At 26.5% G+C, this 20,000-nt stretch overlaps 1 protein-coding gene and 1 long non-coding RNA gene across 2 annotated transcripts in view; both read left to right on the forward strand.

The window, feature by feature from the left end:
* Nucleotides 1-9,380: 9,380 nt before the first annotated feature.
* Nucleotides 9,381-12,607, forward strand: LOC136087518 (uncharacterized). Its single transcript, XR_010641843.1, has 3 exons — nucleotides 9,381-9,864; nucleotides 10,326-10,465; nucleotides 11,943-12,607. It is a non-coding gene; the product is annotated as an uncharacterized LOC136087518 (long non-coding RNA).
* A 4,533-nt stretch (nucleotides 12,608-17,140) lies between these two features.
* LOC100201862 (ATP-citrate synthase) overlaps nucleotides 17,141-20,000 on the forward strand; it is a 52,487-nt gene continuing 49,627 nt past the window's right edge. Inside the window, exons 1-2 of the mRNA XM_065810433.1 lie at nucleotides 17,141-17,386; nucleotides 17,531-17,653. Of these exons, the coding sequence (XP_065666505.1) occupies nucleotides 17,234-17,386; nucleotides 17,531-17,653 (276 nt within the window). The 5' untranslated portion in view covers nucleotides 17,141-17,233. The remainder of the gene's footprint in view (nucleotides 17,387-17,530; nucleotides 17,654-20,000) is intronic.

Below are 20,000 nucleotides of genomic sequence, written 5' to 3' on the forward strand. Positions count from 1 at the left end.
CATTCACGTGTGTTGTTTCACCTGCAAACATAATTGTATATAATAATTATAATTAAATTATTACAATAATTATACAAATAATTAAAATTGATATTGAGAGAACTTTATTATAAGTTACCTACAAAAGCTAAATTCCTAGAAGCCAAGAAAAGAGTATCATTTAATTAATTGTTTAATACATTTAAAACATTAATTGTTTCAGAACTGATTCGCTTCTGGAGCTCTTAATCTATACCAGTAGAGCTGGTAAGATAAGTGTATGCCTCCTTCCAATTAATGTAGAACTTTTGGTGCAATGGGCTGGATTGATGCTGTTTTATACGATTCATTAGTTTCCACCATTGATCCCTAGCTCCGCCGTTCCAAAAAAGAAGAGACGTTTCCCTACTTTTGAGTACTGCTTTCGTACACAAGAGAGAGCAAGAGAAACAATAGAGAGCTTTGATAGTTGAGCTCCAAACTGCAAAATCTTTTTTCAGTTTTTCCTTATTAGGCAAGGATTGATAAAACACACTCAAAGAAAAAATTCTCTTCTTAGAACCACAGGTATATTCTCGTTGTTTCAAAGAATGTAAAGAGGTCTCTTTAAAATAATTACATCTTGATCTTTTTTACTCAAAATATCTGGCTACAAAAAGGGGTCAGCATTAGTTATTGCCAAGTCAAGTTGAGAATCACATTCTCCCTGTCGGATAAAGTTCCTCTTTCTGACACTTTCTGACACTTTGAAATTCATTAAGCTCAGTTTCAGGTAAATTGTTTGAGGCCCCCACTGATCTATAGTCCATTGAATCTTATTTATATTTCAATCTTAATTTAGTGAAATATCTCTTAAGCATCCAACAAAGTTTTTAGAGAATAACTTTATTGTTCCAAGAATTAATTTAAAAATGAGTTCTTATCGAATTCGATATCGAGGACCTTTTTTATGAAAAAATTTCATTAAAAAGTTCAATAAAGAATAATTGAAAAATTTAAAACAGATTCTAAAAGAATCTTACTTCAATTAGATTTTAATAAAATTGTATCAAAATTTAAGATTTTAATACTCTCGTATTATGACTTTAAATATTTTTTTTAAAAGGTAATTTTACAATAGAAATAACGTTTTCATTAGCACTAAATATATATTGTTAAACATGTATCAAATACATTTGTATAAGTATACAGAACTTTTTTTATTTTTAAAATAATATAAAAGTCATTTTATTATTTGACAAAAGTTATGTATTATTACCGTTTTGTGTATGTTTAACTTTTTGTTTATAAACACGGACAATATGTAAACGGGACGCATATTTACATACTCCACAAGGCGATAGCACACATGCGTCCGCGCACGATTTTTCGTACTTTTTTATAAAGAAACATATTTTTAAATTACGTACTATATACTATACTTTATTTACCTTTGTGTTTACATTTGAAGTGTCGCTTTATAAATGTATAGTAATCAAAGAAGTATATTAGAATATATATAATATATCAAAGTGTATTAGAATAACATTTTTTTAATTAAAGTACACAACTATACAAAGATCGTGAGGGTTTATTTTAAAAGAAAAGTTGAATGTAATTAATGCCCTTCTCCATGACTTTTGGCGTTTGCTCTATCTTGGGATATATTTAAAGCCAAATTTCGTGGACGTTTTTGTGGTTTGTTCTTTTTTATACACTTAAGTGGACGACCACAGCGTTTCAAATTTTTTTTTTGTTTTAGTAATATAGTCAGAAAGAAAACAATATATAGGTACAGTAAGTACTTCTTCAAAAATTTAAAAATATGTTTCTTTATAAAAAAGTACGAAAAATCGTGCGCGGGCGCATGTGTGCTATCGCTTTGTGGAGTATGTAAATATGCAAACGGGACTCGGTGATAAGACAGTCAATGTCTTCTTCTTGCTCCGGCCAATATTTATAAATGTAATATGTCTTTATTGTAAATATATGAAACGGCAATAAAAAAGTAATAATAATAAAACATAATGAGTGCAGCAGGTGGTCTTGAAAGAGAAGAGCTTACTCGTTCCTCTTGGCCCTTTTGAACTGATTGGAAATCATGATCATTATTATAGTTATACTTAAGAAAAAAACAACGACAACAACAACAACAACCAGGTTGTTAGAAGAAAAAAGTATGACACAAAAAACAATTAACTTACTGAAGGGCTTTATAGAGTGTTCGCAGAAGAGGCATTTTCTTTGTTATGGCTATAAATTCTATATTCCCTAAAGTCCATCAACTTTTTGCTTCCCCCTTTGCTTTTTTAACAGCTTTAGCACGGTTTTGAGCACAATTTTGGTTTAAGTTTCATATTTTTGCCTTAAGGGGGGCACAACGCTATTAAAAAAGTGTAAATTATTGAAAAAATTAATTTTTCAAAAATGCACTTATTTTAACTCAAATTTATCGTAGAAACTATTGCTGATTTTTAAATTTTTGCTATCTATGCTGATATTGGTCAAAATTTCATTTATTTAGATGTTCATTATTTAAATTACCCTAGCAACGCGCATAGCAACCGTTTTTAAATGTTGTTTTTCATCTTTTTAAGCCCTTTTTTCAAAGTTGATTTTGGCTTTTTGTTTGTAAAGATGGCTTTTTGTTTGTACAGAACGCTTTTTGTTTGTACAACAATGTAATAAGCATAATGGAGTTATTTAACTAATTAAACTACTGATTTGACAGACTGGTCTTGTTAGAATGTTTGTTTATGTTTTACAAAATTGGTTTTTATATATTTTTTTATTTTTCAGTATTATAACAAGGTAGTATGCTTTATAAGATGCTGTTTTGCTATGTATATTTATCTATCTATGCTATTTATAAGCTTTCTATCTATTGCTTTGTATATTTATGTAACTAGTATAACTAAAAAGTTGAAAAATATTTACAAATTGAAATGGAATCATCTCGTAAGTTTCGATCTAAAAGACATAAAAGTAGGAAGTTTTATGGTAACCAACACTCTAAAAATTTTACTGAAAACTCTAAAGTTACAAATAAAGAAAACATAGCAACAACAGTTTCTTATACAAAGTTAAATGGTTCAATGGTTAAAGTTGTTGATAACTGCTGTTCAAAAAACATTACAGGCAACCGAATAGTTGATATGGAATTGTTAGATGAAACTTTTAAGATTCTTTTGTGCCCAGAGTGTTCACATGATTCAGTAAAGCTTAATCAAAAGCAGAAATTAGGAATTGCTTTTGAACTTGAATTGAAGTGTACTATGTGTGGTTGGTTTAAATTGTTCTGGACTTCCAAAAAAAGATCAAAAACAAAAAGTTTCAACATTTATAGTAGAATGTTTTACAGTATGCATAGAATAGGAAAAAGTTATCAATCTTTGAAACTATTTCTTACATTACTAAATCATCCTCCCCCTATGACAGAAAAAAGTTACAGTAATATTGCTTCTAATTATCAAGTTGTAATCAAAAAAGTTGCCAAAAATATAATGCATCAAGCTGTTAAAGAAATACGAACATTGAAAAAACTAGATCCAATCGTCAGACAGCAGCAATCTATTTTGCCTCATTTAGATAGTCAAGCAGATATATTATGTAATGCAGGTGTATCTGTTGATGGTACTTGGCAGCGGCGTGGATTTAGTTCAAATAACGGTATTGTTGCAGCAATTTCTATTGACACAGGTCGAGTACTAGATATTGAGGTAATGAGTAAATATTGCCAGGCTTGTATTAATGCCAGAATATGGAAACATTCAAACATAGAGAAATAATCAAGTTTTATAGCAGACCATACTTGTACAAACAATCATCATGGATCTGCACCATCAATGGAATTGGTTGGCACAGAAAAAATTTTTAATCGATCTATAGAATTAAATAAAATGCGATACACTGAGTTTTATGGGGATGGGGATTCAAAAAGTTTTTTGTCTATTGAAAATGTTTATTATGGCACAAAAGTGGTTAAACAAAAATGCATTGGCCATGTCCAGAAGCGCGTTGGAACACGATTACGTGAATTAAAAAAGAGAGAGAAGGGACTAGGAGGGAAATGAAAGTTAACTGATGCTGTTATTGATAAGCTGCAAAACTATTATGGTATTGCAATACGTTCAAATATAGGAAATCTAAAAGGAATGCAGATTGCTGTGATGGCTGCACTTTTTCATGTGGCATCATCAAAAGAACATAATTATCACACATTTTGTCCAAAGGAGCCAGGTACATGGTGTAAATATCATCTTGACAAGTTGAATAATACCCAAAATTATAAACCAGGACCAGGACTACCCATGAGTGTTATAAAGTTTGTTAAACCAATCTTTATAGCTTTACAAGATGAAAGTTTACTCAGCAAATGCCTCCATGGCAAAACTCAGAATCAAAATGAGTCTTTCGATGCAACAATATGGAATCGTGTTCCAAAAGATACATTTGTAAAACTAGTACAGTTGGAAATTGCTGCTTATGATGCAGTTGCTCATTTTAATATTGGAAATTTAGCCATATTAAAAATATATGATAAAATGCAGATGGAGAGAGGCAGCTACACTGAGCTTGGTTTCAAAGACAGAAATCGTTCACGATTAAATAATGCAAGTCGAAAAAATGGTGAGAAGTATAGGATGCGTCGCAAGTTTCTGCGTGGAGCGAAAAAGAGTAAGGGAAGTGAAAATAAAAATAATGAGGGTTTGTCATATGGAGCAGGAAGTTTTTAATGTTTATATCAAATTAGTTTTATCATACTTGTTTTGTAATACTTGCAGTTTATATGAACATGGCATTTAACAGGGAAAAGTAAATTTTTTTTACCATTTTAGCTTTTTATTCATTCGCAAGTAGAAAAGGGTTATTAAATAAGACTTTTGATAAATAAAGTAAATCTATTGTTTGAATATAGTCTACAGTGCAATACTTAATAGATAAAAAGGCTCCAGATAAATATAATTATTATTAACAATAGAGTTAACATAATTTTTTTTTTAAACCTTTTTTTCTAAGATTTCCACATTTTCCTAACTTTGCCTGACTGTGGCAAAGATATTTCAAAAACGGTTTGATTAAAACTTCTCATATTTTGACAGATTGTTTATTATGTACAAGGTTGTGCAATAAACCTCAAAATTATAAGAATATATGTGTTAAAAATAAAATATAACGATTTTTCGGTCATTATGGAGGATAAAAATATTATTTTTTTTGTATCCTTCAAACAAATTTTTTTTTTTTTTTTTTTTTTTTGTTATTTCACCTCCCCAAGGCTCAGAAGGCCACTACAGATGAGGAGGCTACTTAATTGTGGTTATAACCCTCTCTCAACTCTATAACTCCGAAACACGAACCTTGACGAACAAGGCCGCTGCGCGGAGAAACAAGTTCTGTCTAATTCAACTACAACTAATTCCTTTTTTTTGTTAAAAAATAGTTTATAATTAATTGTAATAATAATTTAAAATTAATTTTTTTTTTCATGCGCATTTTTATTCCAATTACTAAAGTTTCAACCTTAAATAAAAAAACCAAGCAGATTTCACACTGTCAGCCATTAAAATATTTTCTATTCGCCGTAAAAAAAAAACAGTGGTTCGTCCGGCCCCCATTTCAAGCTTGGTGTCCGGATAATTTGCCCCCTTTGCCCCTAGTACTTTTGGATAATATTAAAAGATGCGATCGCCTTTATTAAGTTTGACAAACTTAAATCATCCTTTTTTTCACAAAACATTTTAAAAAGCACTTTTGTATTGATGCTTGTTTAAAAAAAATAAGAGTCGTTAGCAAACAACATAACATTACAAACTAACATAACATAACAAACAAATTTTGAATCATTTATAAAAAGTAAGAATAATAATGTTCCTTGAATGATCTTTGGAAAAGACCACTAACTTATGGTGTTTTCTGTTTCATTTGTTTCATATATTATGTTTTGCATCTTTCTTGACAAGTAACTCACAAACTAAAGTAGTTTATTGCTTTTTGTTTTATAGAATTTTAAATTTTTTTTTTATTTATCTTATGGTAAACAATGCCAAAAACACTTTTCATTGAGCACTAAAAAATATATTTTATTAGTTTGGCTACTGCAAAATCCCATGAATAATTTTTATGAACACAAATTTTTTGTTATACATTCATACATACATACATAAATACATACATACATACATACATACATACATACATACATACATACATACATACATACATACATACATACATACATACATACATACATACATACATACACACATACATAAATACATACATACATACATACATACATACATACATACATACATACATACATACATACATACATACATACATACATACATACATATATACATATATACATACATACATACATACATACATACATACATACATACATACATACATACATACATATATACATATATACATACATACATACATACATACATACATACATACATACATACATACATACATACATACATACATACATACATACATACATACATACATACCTACAAAATTAGTTATTGAAATTTACTATTGAGGGCGGCAAGTAAACTGTGGCGGAAATTATGTTATTTCACATATTGTAATTTTGCAATTGTAAATTTAAAAAAATTATGTAAACAAAACGTTTCTCATTATTTTGAATGTAAGTTAAATATTTTATTGTAATAAATTATTTTTTAATTTGATTTGTTATTATTTTCCATGTATTTAACCAGCATATTAATAAATTTGTCAGAGGCAGCAGGAAAAATTTCCCATGAGGGAGGCAAAACGCTAAGGCCAGTAGTGGTTCTACCAGTGGTTCTACCTAAAGTAATTAAAAAAATTTTTTTTTTATAAAATTTTAAACTTTTTAATCCTTCTGCGGCCACTATAACTGAATTATTGTTATTTTTTGATTTTAAAAAGATTCAATAATATATTTTTTGATTTAAAATACATTCAGGGCCGGTTTACCCACGGTCACTCTAGCAACCTGCCGGAAAGTCACAAAGTTCAAGGGACCAATGCAACTGGGTGATTTTTTAAAAATAAATCATGATCATGGACAAAACAAATGAGTGAAACAAACAAATTGAGTTCTCTGTTTTTTTTTCTTGTAAATCTCCCCAACATGGATGTCTCGGACATCTCTTCCAGTCCACATTGTCCGTTGTCCTACTGATCTCCACTCTCACTTATTAAACGAATGTGTTCATTTGAAGACATTCGATTTGATTTATTTGAATTTAATAAATTTAAATATAAATTATGAAATAGATAAACAATAAGAAATAGTAATAAAAATAGGTAAACGAAAGCCTTTATAGATAGAGAAGACAGAGTTTTCAGCTCTGGATCTATTTAAACTAAATAGATCTAAGAATCTTAAATCAACATTATTTAGCATTGAAGTAATTATTTTGACCACAGCTACAATACACTGTTTCGGATAAAGTTCATTTTTAACATTGAAAAAGATCAAAAGTTTTATAGTTTTGTTTAACTAAAGTTACGTATACAACAAATACTTAGAATCTAAAGAAGTCTTTATTAAATACCTCTTATTCAATAATAAGTTACGTATACAACATACTAAATGAAAAATAATTCTCCTTTATTCTAGTGTACTTCATTTCTTCCCAGAGACGTTCACTGCTCGTGTTTAATTCATATTTATAATAGGTCAGGAACGGTTTTCAGATCTTTCTATTGTTTAAACAGAAAATCTGACATTGGCTTTCATCTCCGCACTCGCGAAAAATGCCGACGAAAGGTTTTTTAAAGCCAGTGCTAATTGGTTTATTACAAAGGCTACTAAATTTTATAGCAAACAGCGTGTTTTGGGGGAAAAAACAACATGTGATACGTGTTTAAACACAGAAAAAAATACAATTGAAAAGCGAAGTGCATTAATAATTTTTTTTTTTTGTTATTTTAAACTGTTGTTAAATTTAAATACTGGGAGGCCAACCTCACAATTGTTTATAAAAAAATTATACTTCTACATAAAGTATATATATTTTCAACATAATGATATATTAAGTTAATTAAAAACCAAGAAACCTCAAAAAAAGTTTTTGCATAATAGTTTCTTCTTGATTAACTCAGTCCGGAAAGATTAATGAATTAAATCATGTTATTACAGAGGTTGAAAGTTTTTAATGAAAATTTTATACAAAAAGTTGACTTTTTATGAATAAAAAAATGTTCTGGCTGCCTTTGTAGTAATATACTTCAATTCATTTTTACGGCTGTGAACTGTATAGAGTACCGACTCAGATTAATCTCCCAAAACCTTCGTTATTTAATAAAAAAACAAAATGATATAATAAATAAACATTCTTTAATGTTTAATAAAGAAAACTAACGGTTTTCAACCATTTTTTTTTTACCGGTAAATTAAATTAATCCAGAAAAGAAGCAAAAAAAAAAAAAAAAAAAAGAAAACTCCGGTTTTCTAAATGTTTGAATTTTTTAAAAATATGCACAAAAATGATTATCCATCCAGTCGGAATCATGTGACTGTATCGCGAAATTAAAAGTAGCCGTATTAAGTTGGGGGAAAACAAAATATTCCTTTTAATACGCGAAGTCAAGAAAACCTTATTTAACAATAACTTTATGTCCTACAATTACTTTGAAAGTTATTCAATAGAAACAGCGCAAAGATCTTTGCGAAACATAAGATTTTTTGAATAATTTTACGTTATTTTTACATACTTTTAAACCTCTGGTGAATAAAATGATGCCTTACATTGCTGTTTACATATTATTTTAGTTAATTATAGGTATAAAAAGTACTGATATTTCGATATTCATTTACCAATACTAAATTAAGATGTAAATTTAAAGTAACATACCAGAAATAAAGTGTACCGAACAAACATTAACATTAGAAAATTTAGGAGACCATTGCTTGCTACATACACTACTATCGACAGCGCAATTTATCGTATTAACCATTTTCTTCAAAAGTAATTCATCTTTAGGAAGACTAAAGTTCTCGATTTTTTTTAAAAAGGTTGTTAGAGCAAAAACTTCTTGGCATCTTTTTTAAAAAAAATAACTTATCAAAACGCAACAGATTTTTTAGTTTGTTTTCCTAATTCAAGATGGTTAATTTTAAAACAGTGCTTTTTAATACGGTGTGATGTCATGCCGACTGGATGAATATGATCTCCAGTGTAAAAATTATTTCAAAATATTTAATGTTTCTTGGATTATTAACCTATTTTTCTTTTTAATGAGTGCGACTTTTAGTGCGGGGCCAGAAGGTACAAGAAGGGCTTACACCGGCCTAGACGACATTTCGTCTGACTTTTTTTTTCCTTTTAACTTTGGGAAGTCAGACGAGAAAACTTTGGTTTTTGCGCTAATGCAATTTATCATCTACCGGAACAAATATGTTCCTGCGGCTTTGCTTTGATCCTAATGAAATATCGTAACGTTTCGGGGGTTTTATTTTAAAAATGCGCTAAAATTTAGTTGCTCTTCAGAAGTTATATGACAAACGAAAAGGATAATTTAGAGTATGCTCTTAAAATAGTTTGTGAGTTATTTTGTATTAAATCTTTGACGGATTACCAAAAAGAATCTTTAGTAGCTCTCAGCAATGGCGTAGATTGTTTTGTTTGCCAACCAACAGGCAGTGAAAAATCAATTGTGTTCCAATGTTTACCCTTTTTTACCTCAATTTTAAAATTGTTAAGAGAAGGACAAACACCTGATAGTATTCGATATGAATATGTACTAAGATGTGCAATAATAAAATTTTAGTTGTTTCTGCGTTTTTGAGTTTAATAAAAGATCAAAAAAACATTCTTAGTAAAAAGGGAATCAAGGTAGCTTCTATGAAGCATAATCAACAAAGAAAAAAATTTAAAAGATGATCAAACAGAGGTAATAATTATCATTATTATGCATTATTTTAATTACCAAATAAAGTTATTTATTTTTCTAAAAAAAGTCTAGTTTTTGCTTGATAATTACCCTGAGAAATCATACAATTATTTCTGAAATGTTGTTCATAAATTGAAATTGAAATTTTGATTTCAATTTCAATCTGTAGAAAACATGTAAAATATTTTTTAGTGAATGCTAAATAATTTGCAATTGCATTATTTGTAATAATTTGTAAATAAAATGTATCGAGAAGTTGCTTAATTGCTTAAAATTGCTCAAAATGCTTAATGCATTTAGCATTCATTATCACATTTTATTAATTCTAAATGCATTAAGCATTTATTATGAAATATTATACTATTCTGATATTGAATTTAGACATGCTTCAAGTAAATTTTTTTTTGAATTATGGAGTGTTGTTTATTGTTTAAAAGTATATACTGTTGTTTTTTTTATAGATAAATTACAATGAAGCAAATGTAATATTTTGTTTACCTGAAGCCATTATAACAACTTATAGATCAATTGTCAATGACTCTGCCTTTAATCAGAAACTTGTTGCAATTGCAATTGATGAAAGCCATTGTGCGAAAAAGTGGTGAGTGATTTTGTTATATAGATAAGTTTGCTGCATAAATTAAAAAATTGATATTTACAACTTTAATGTCAGATCTTTTTGTAATACATAAAATTAAAATTATAAAATTTTACTCATTGAAAGAAGAGAATGCATAGCCTATAGGGATGAAAATAACTTTTTTAAAAGAGGAAAAAAGAAAAAAGGAAAAAGAAAGCATAAAATCAACTAAAAAAGAATAAATAAATATTTTAAAAGAAGAAAAGAAAAAGAAATAATTGAAAGGAAATAAGTAAAAAAGTAACGAAAAAAGAAGTTAAAAAAAAAAAAAAAGATTAATTAATGAAATAAATAAAAAGAATGGAAAAGAAAGAAAATAATAACTACTAATAATACTAAAATAAATACATAGAATAACGATCAGTAAATCAAGATTTTTTTAGTTTTTCATATATTTCTTTAGTTTTATTTCATATATTTCTTAGGATTCTTATTTACAATTTATTTTTTCGTTAAGATGTTATGCGGTCTTGTAGTAATGATTTTTCTTTAATTTTTTAGCGTAAAAAGTTTTACTTATAATTTTTTGTAAGTCATTGTTTTATTTTTTAGTTATTAATTATTCTGAAATAGTGATATATAATTTTTTATACAGTTATATATTATTTGTTTTTATTTTTATTTTAGCCATTTATTATATATGTTTTATTCTACCGTGTGTTATTATTTTTTTTTTTTTTATTTTTAATTGTATATTATTGTTGTTGTTATTTTTAATTATATATTGTTGTTGTTGATATTTTTAATTATATATTGTTGTTGTTGATATTTTTAATTATATATTGTTGTTGTTTTTTTATTTTTTTATTTTTTGTTGCCATAAGCACTAAACGTAATTTTTTGATTTGTTAGTGATGTTTGTTGTGACTTTTGTTTTGTTTTGATTTTCTCAGTGTTTTTAGTTTATATTTTATTTATTTATCTAGTTATATTATTGGCGATATATTTTGGTTATTATATTATGAGACCTATGATTAATATATTTACTAAATCTTTATAATTTTTTTAAACAACAGCCGTTTTTATGTCATCATTAGTTGTTACGTTTTGTCAGTTTATTACTGTTTGTAACCGTAACTTTGTACGTATAAAGGATAAAAGTTCAGAAAGTTATACCGATTTATTTAATTTATTATAATTACTATATTATTATTATTACTTTAGTTAAAGTAACATGTTATTATTATTATTATTATTATTATTATTTATTATTATTTATCATTATGTTATTATAAATATTATTTTTTATTATTATTACTATTACTATTTTAAACATTGTTTACTTAATGTTAGTAGTTTATACTATTTGTAAACAACCTTGAAATGTAATACCAAATATTTTTGAAATATATTGATTGATTGATATAGCATTATAAAAAGTAAAATTTTGTGATTTACATGATTTTATTTATACCTTATTTGTCTGTGATTGTTATAGGGGATGTTCAAGTACACAATCAGATGCATTTTGGTCTCATTATAATAGATTCTTTAATTGCGATCACTTGTCCCTAAAAGAATTCCAGTATTGGCATCAACAGCAACTGCAGCTAAAAGTACTGCTGACTTTATTATTGATAATCTTTGTATGCATAATTTGATTATTATATCATCTAAATTAGAAAGAAGAAATATTAAATACAGCCTAATACATATTGACTCAAGAGATCCAGAGAAATTTTTCTACCCAGTTGTTCAACATATTCTTTTGAATACTTAATCAGCTAAAAGAACTTTAGTCTTTTCTACAACTATGACTAATGTAAGATCAATTTATTGGTACTTTCAAAAACAACTACGAGAAAAATATAAAAGCTATCTTGATATACTATATGGTCAATTTCATTCCAAAACAGATGATAATTTTAATGATAAAAAATATAATAATACAAAGATCAACCTTCAATTTGTTTGTTCGAAAATATTCTTTGATCAAGCTTTATTTGTTTGCTCGAATATTCTACAATCTGTTTCTTCTGCTTTTGGTGTAGATATTAATATTCTTTGTGAGTTTTCTTTAAGAATTTCACGACCTCTTGATATGGCATTTATATTTTTTTGTATTTTTGCTAATATTCTTTTAACATTTGTATAGCATGTTTTACAAATACAATGACAGTTATTTGAATAAATTAGCTTTTTATTTATGATTTTTTCTATATTTAGGTCAGCGTTTGTTATTTTTCCATTATTATCCCATAGATTAATTTTCATAGAACCATCATCATAGGATGAATACTTTTGTGTGATACAATGAAGATATAAAATCCATGCGTTTAATGAACTAAGAAGTAAGAAAACCTCAGAAGGTTGTGACTTTTTTTTAAGCAATGAAAATCAAGATCATTGCATTAAAAATCGAACAACTCATCATCCATTTATTGAAAATTGAATACCCTGTTGCAATAAAAGAGTACTCCAAAACCTATGAGTATATAAAAAGCAAAATAAAATGTTTGAATATAATATATTAAATTTGAAGTTAATCTGACTGAATTTGGCCACTACTTATGAGTAAGAAAAAAAATAAATGAATTTATTATTATTTTTATAAATCTGCAATCAGAAAAAACTTTAATGTATCTTTTTTTAGTTTGAAAGTTAAAAATATGGGTTAACAAAATATATTTGACGTATCTTAAATTTGGTAAAATGATATATAATTTGTTGAAAATGATTGATAATTGGTTTTTTAAAAGTTTATTACCCCCGTCTTTAAACCTGCTAAGCATAAATATTTTTCGCCATTATTAATTTTTTTAAATAACCATAGTTTTCTCGTCTGATTTCTCAAAGTTCACGGTAAAAAAAGTTAGACGAATTATCGTCTAACACCGGCCCTGTATACTATATGTAAATATAGTAAACAGAGGTGGTTTAAGTATAAATATAGCATACACAATAAAAATTACATTAAAAGTTCAGTTACTTTATTATGCAGTAATGCAAAATTGACAATTTTATAAACACAAAATGTGTAAATTATTCTCAAATGTTTTTTAAATTTTACACTACAAAATCAAAAATTTTCCAAAACATAATTTTTAAACATTAAAAATACTAGCTCTCTAAAATGCAAAATAAAATCAAAATTTTTTTGACCTTGTTTTTGCAATTTTGATATATAGTGCGCAATGCATGTTTTGAGGTGTGAGGGTGGTGACACTGTAGTGGACCTGGTAATTTTGTAGAATTATTTGATAACTAAATATATATTTAATAATTATCGAACGTCTAATAACGTATACCCTATTTAAAATAATGGTTATTGATAAGTAGTTAATTACCACGAAAAAATTTACGCTAAGAGAATTTTTTTTGTTTGTTTTACATTTCTGCAGAAAATATATTTTCGCGCTATTCGCTTTGACGATCAATGGATGACGATGGTAAGTTATCTGATTGCGCTTTTGGAAACGAGAAAAAAAATTCTTTTTAAATTTTTGTATCATAAATTAATTAAAAGTGATCTGCAAAATTAAAAAGAATGTTAAATAACAGAAAAAAATTTGCTTTGCGCGAATAATTAGTCGTAATTTACGCATGAAGTACTATGATCGTATTGATTTATGATGTAACTTTTTATTTTGACTTAATTTATGCCAAAATAATTAAAACTTATTTTGATTAAATTTAAGTGAAGCGCAATGCACATTGAATTTTTTGCGATATTTTTAATAATGTGGTTATAAATGTAGTTAAAATATTTAATTAGTATTATACTTATTTCTAATATGATTAAATCTTCTTTTTTTTTTTTTTTACTAATATTTAGTACAATCTGTAATTTAAAGCTTTCTTGGAGGTTACAAAAGCTTTTTTGGTGAGGTTACTAAATATATTTTAAAAAATTTTTAAAAGCTTCGTTGACAGTACTGTCCAGAAGTACGATATAACAGAGAAAGAAAAAAACTCAGCTTGTAAGAGCCATGAAATTTTCAAGAGGTATAAATCTACTTCAATCACTTCAAGAAACATGGGGGGATATTATATCAAGCAGCCAATTCCAAACAACAAGTACTGATTACAGTTTTGTAAATTTGTCAGTTAAGACTTTAAAGAACATGGGTGCAGAAACTGTTTGTGTAACAAGACAATAAACGGTATTAAAAAAAAAAAGTAAAACATAAAAGTATGTAAACAATTTGAATAAATTTACAACATACATTGGAAAAACTAATAACCTAAGGTTAAGAACTATTCTACACATCTTCACATGCAGAACAGGTATTGGTTCAGATAAATTTGATCAGCACGTTGAAAACATGCCATAAAAATGTTTTTCAGAAAGGTTCATTTTTATTGCCATAAAAATGAACTTTTTTTTAAATTATTATTAATGTTAAAACTCTCAAATGAGAATTTACTACTTATTTATGAAGCTTACCTACATAAACAGGGACATGACACAATGAACATATAAACAGAAAGTAATTATTTTCTCATTACTTTTAAATTTCCTTACCAAAAAGAATCAAGTTATACTATATTTTTGTTAATTATAGTTTTTTATATAAACTTTAATTACTACCTTTTTAAACTTTTTATTGGAAGTTCAATATAAAGAGTTTTTTTTATAGTTTTATAAATCTTATACACAGCTGAAGATTTTATATGAAAGGCCTTCTGTGTTAGAGAAAAAATTTAAAAATATTTATCAAAATTTAACTAATAAATACATTTTGCTCATCTTAGTTTGAATAGTTTTTCTTTTGTTACCTGGAACTTTGACTCGTATTTGTTAAAATTTTTTTTGGCTAAACATTTCTATTATATATATATATATATATATATATATATATATATATATATATATATATATATATATATTATATATATATATATATATATATATATATACAGCCCTCGGAATTAGGTCAGCATTCTGCAATGCTGACCTAACTGTTGACCTAGGTCAAGTCGTCAAAAAATCGCCGACCTTGTTTCTATGTTTATTGGTAAAACCTTTGTATCAAATTTTTTGCTGACCTGATGCCGACCTCTAAAAGATTAAGGTTGGCAAATTATTGCTGACCTCATATTTCCTGATTCCGAGGGTTGTATATATATATATATATATATATATATATATATATATATATATATATATATATATATATATATATATATATATATATATATGTAATATATACATAGAGTATTGCCAAAAAATTAAGGCAGGCTACGTTTTTTTAACTTTTTTAACTTATTGTTTATTTATGGCGTTATTACCTTTGATACAAATAATTTTTTTATTATATTTTGATTTTTGAAGATATTTTGATTTATTTTACACTGTCAGGTTGCCATAGTTGTGATATTATGGGTAAAAAGAGTGATATTAATAACTTTGTTAAAGGTAAAATAAATGCACTATTTTTGGAGCGCTATTCTCAAAGTAATATAGCAAAACAATTAAAAATATCAAGATGTGCCGTGCAAACTGCTTTACGTGTGCAAGACTATTCAAATCGCAAAAATTGTGGTAGAAAATGTGTGAGTGCATCATGAGAAGAACGTTTTTTAAAGAATGTTGTTAATAGTGAGTCCCACACAACATCTGCAAGTTTATCATAACTTGCTATGGAAACGGGACTTACTATTAGTTCAAAAACAATTAGAAGAAGGTTGTGTTATGACTTTGGTCTAGTTGCAAAAAGACCAGCTAAAAAACCTTTATTAACTCCATCTCAATTACAAGCTAGAATTAAATTTCGTGAGAGTTTATAAGACAAGACACCGGGCTATAATTATGTTAGAAGACCTGTGGGAGAACGCCTGAATCCAAAGTATACCATAAAAATAGTAAAACATCCTCCTTCAGTCATGGTATGGGGAGCAATCACAGCGCAAGGTCGATGCGGGTTGCACATCTTTAAAAAAGGTTAAAAAGTCAATGCATAAAAAAAATCCAAGTGTATTGAAAGACAAAGTGAAACTGCACATGGAAATTACTAAAAACAGCATTTTCCAGCAAGATTCAGCACCTTGTCATACAGCTAAAACAGTTAAGAAGTGGTTTACTGATAATAAAATTGAATTATTATCTAATTGGCCCTCAAGTTCACCCGTTCTTAATGTTATCGAGAACTGCTGGAATATAATGAAGCAGAAAGTTGCAGCACATAAGCCAAAATCTGAAGAACATCTTCAAAAAGTTCTTAAACAAGTGTGGACTAATGAAATCACTTGAGAATTTTGTAACACATTAGTACATAGTATGCCAAGAAGAATACAAGCAGTGCTTGATAATAAGGGACATCCGACAAAGTATTGAACTTTAACATTCAAGTCATTTAAACTGTACTTTTGCTATAATTTGGTGCTATAACTATTATTTTATTGAATATTAACAATTTTTGATAATTTTTATCTATTTTTGTTTATTCAATAAAAAATTTACACTGCAAAATTTGAGTTATTTTTTATGACGTGCCTTAATTTTTTAGCCACTACTGTATATATATTATATATATATACATATATTTTATGTATATATATATAATACATATATATATATAATATGTTATATATATATATATATACATATATTTGTATATTATAATAATAGTAGTAACAATAATAATTATAAGATATATATAAAAATAAAATGTTTTAAAATGCTGACTTAAATGCAGAAGGTTTAGTTAGATATTATTATATATATGCATAAATTAATAATGTACAATAAATAATTTACAAAGTATATATGTATTCAGAATAATCATAATGTCATCAAAAGGAATTTTTGAAGCTGATGGAAAACGTTTACTTTCATGCCATTTGCAATGTGAATCATTTGTTAAACCTCAATTTTTATCAGTTCACGCTGATGAAGATTTATCTAAAAGTGAAGATGCAAACCCATGGTTATTAGAAAAGGTAAAATATAAGCACATAATAAACATAACAGCTTTTTTATTTTGATCTTGTCATCTTTTAAGGTGGAAATAATTAATAAATAAGCTATATAAATAATAATAATAAATATAATTAAATAAACTTAACTAAATAATAAATATTTAGAAACTTGTTGTAAAGCCTGATCAACTTATTAAAAGACGTGGTAAGCTAGGGTTAATTAAAATTAATGCTGACTGGAATGATGTAAAACAATGGATCAGTGAAACATCCAGTAAAGAAATAATAGTAAGTGTTTAATATTATTTTTAAATGGTCCTAATTAATTTTTATTTTTATTAATTTTTTGATTTTAATAACTTAAGTTTTTTTGCTGAGTGTTTGTATCAAATATTTATGTGAGTTATTATTTTTATATTATATAAATTTTTGCATATACAGATGTAGGTAGTTTTAATTTCAATGAATACGTAGTCATAAAAATAAGTTGAGTGAAGTATTTGTGTTATTTAAAACAATATTAAAAACGTTTACTGGTCCAAGCAAGCAATTAAAAAATTTATTATAAAATATGTAGAAAAGAGGTACTGAGGTACTATATCTCTTTCCTACCACATCCTTCAATACTATTAAAAAACCATAATAAAATAAAGTAAGGTTTTTCTACAATGTTTTATTTAATAAAACCTTGTAGAAAAACCTTACTTTATTTTAAAGAAACTTGGAAGAAGAAAAACATACATGACTGCTTTGATGTAACAATTGGAAGTTATGATGGAGCAGAAATTTGTGAATTTGTTGGACTATATATTTTAGATTTATTAAGTAAAATAATTAATATAAAAGATTTAGGCCTTTATCGCGACGATAGTTTGATAGTAATGCGTAAAAAATATGGTCCACAGCTCAATAAAATTAGAAGAGATATAAAATTTTTTTAAAATATTGGCTTTCAAATCGAAATAAACATAAATTTAAAAGTTGTGAATTTTCCTCATGTCACATTTAACCTCTCTGAAAATTCATATAAGCCTTTCAAAAAACCAAACGATGAATTATTGTAAATTAATATTAACTCAAATCATTCACCCCAAATTCTAAAACAAATCCCGATTTCGATTAACAACAGGCTAAACCAAAACTCCTCTAATGAAAATGTATTCAATTCCTCTAAACGAATATTTGAAGATGCCCTTAAGTGGTTTTTGAAAATTTTGAACTAAAATTTGACCCTGAAAAAAAGAATACAAAAAAACGAAATAAAACTAGAAATGTAACTTGGTTCAACCCCCCATATAGCAAAAATGTTTCCACTAACACAGGAAGAGTGTTTTTAAAATTGGTCGATAAGCATTTCCCGCCCTCTAATAAATTACATAAAATTTTTAATCGAAATACAATTAGAGTAAGCACAAAAAATATGGAAAGAATTATTAAAGGTCACAATAATGCTTTGTTAAACAAAAAAGAAATCCTAAATGAAAAAACTACAGAAAATTGTAATTGTGAACAAAAAAATAATTGTCCAATGAGTGGAAGTTGTTTTTCCCAAAAATGTGGTATATAAATGTGTTGTTTCCTCTAAGAATGTACCTGATAAACAATATATTGGCATAACAGAGGGTGAATAGAAAAAATGTTTTGCCAATCGTAAGCAATCCTTTAAAAATAAAAAGTATTCAAACGACACCATGCTGGTGAAATATATATGGGAATTAAAAGATAAAATTATTGATGATTTAAAACTGAGTTGGTCCATACTTAAAACAGCACCTGCATATAACAATATTCCCAAAAAATGCATACTATGCTTACAAGAAAAATTTGAAACTATTACAAACGCAAACCAAGAATGTTTATTAAACAAAAAATCGGAATTGATTTCTAAATGCAGGCACAAAAATAAATTTCTCCTGAAAAACTATAAATATAAGTGAGCTCAAATAATAATTACATTAAACCTCCCTTTATAAAAAATATTTTTTTAAAAAAGTCATCATATCTAAAGAATTCTTTTTATAATAGTGTTAGCATATTCCGCAAATGTGTGAAAATTTACAGTAGTTGAGACATTTGTGACTTCCTGTAAGTTAATTTTTGGTATAAATTGAAGTTTTATTAATTTGATCATTTATTTCTGATGAGTCAACAGTGTAAAAAGAAAAAAAAATTTTGTCAAGTGATTTTCTACTAATATATATATATATATATATTATATATATATATATATATATATATATATATATATATATATATATATGTGTGTATATAAATATATATATATATATATATAAATTAGTTAAAAAAAATAAAGTGTTTTAGTTTTATCTTAAGGAATTAAATATATAAATTCTTTTTAAATATAAAAATTATTTTTTGTCATTATAGTTTAAAAAATGCATGATTTATTTTAATGTAAATATTTTATTAATAAGATATTTTGTTTATTGTTAATTCAATAACGTAAAGTTTTAATGATGTTCGTTTAATTTATGAAAATAAATTATGATCACGAATATGTTATCGGTAACTGATAAATAATAAAAAAAAACTCTTTATTGTTTAAAAACATTATTAAAAAGAGTTCGCAAAATAAATAAGAAAAAATTTATAATCAAAATATATTTGCTGAGTT

Source organism: Hydra vulgaris, chromosome 11, assembly GCF_038396675.1.
Source record: "Hydra vulgaris chromosome 11, alternate assembly HydraT2T_AEP".
In the NCBI taxonomy this organism is placed as follows: domain Eukaryota; kingdom Metazoa; phylum Cnidaria; class Hydrozoa; order Anthoathecata; family Hydridae; genus Hydra; species Hydra vulgaris.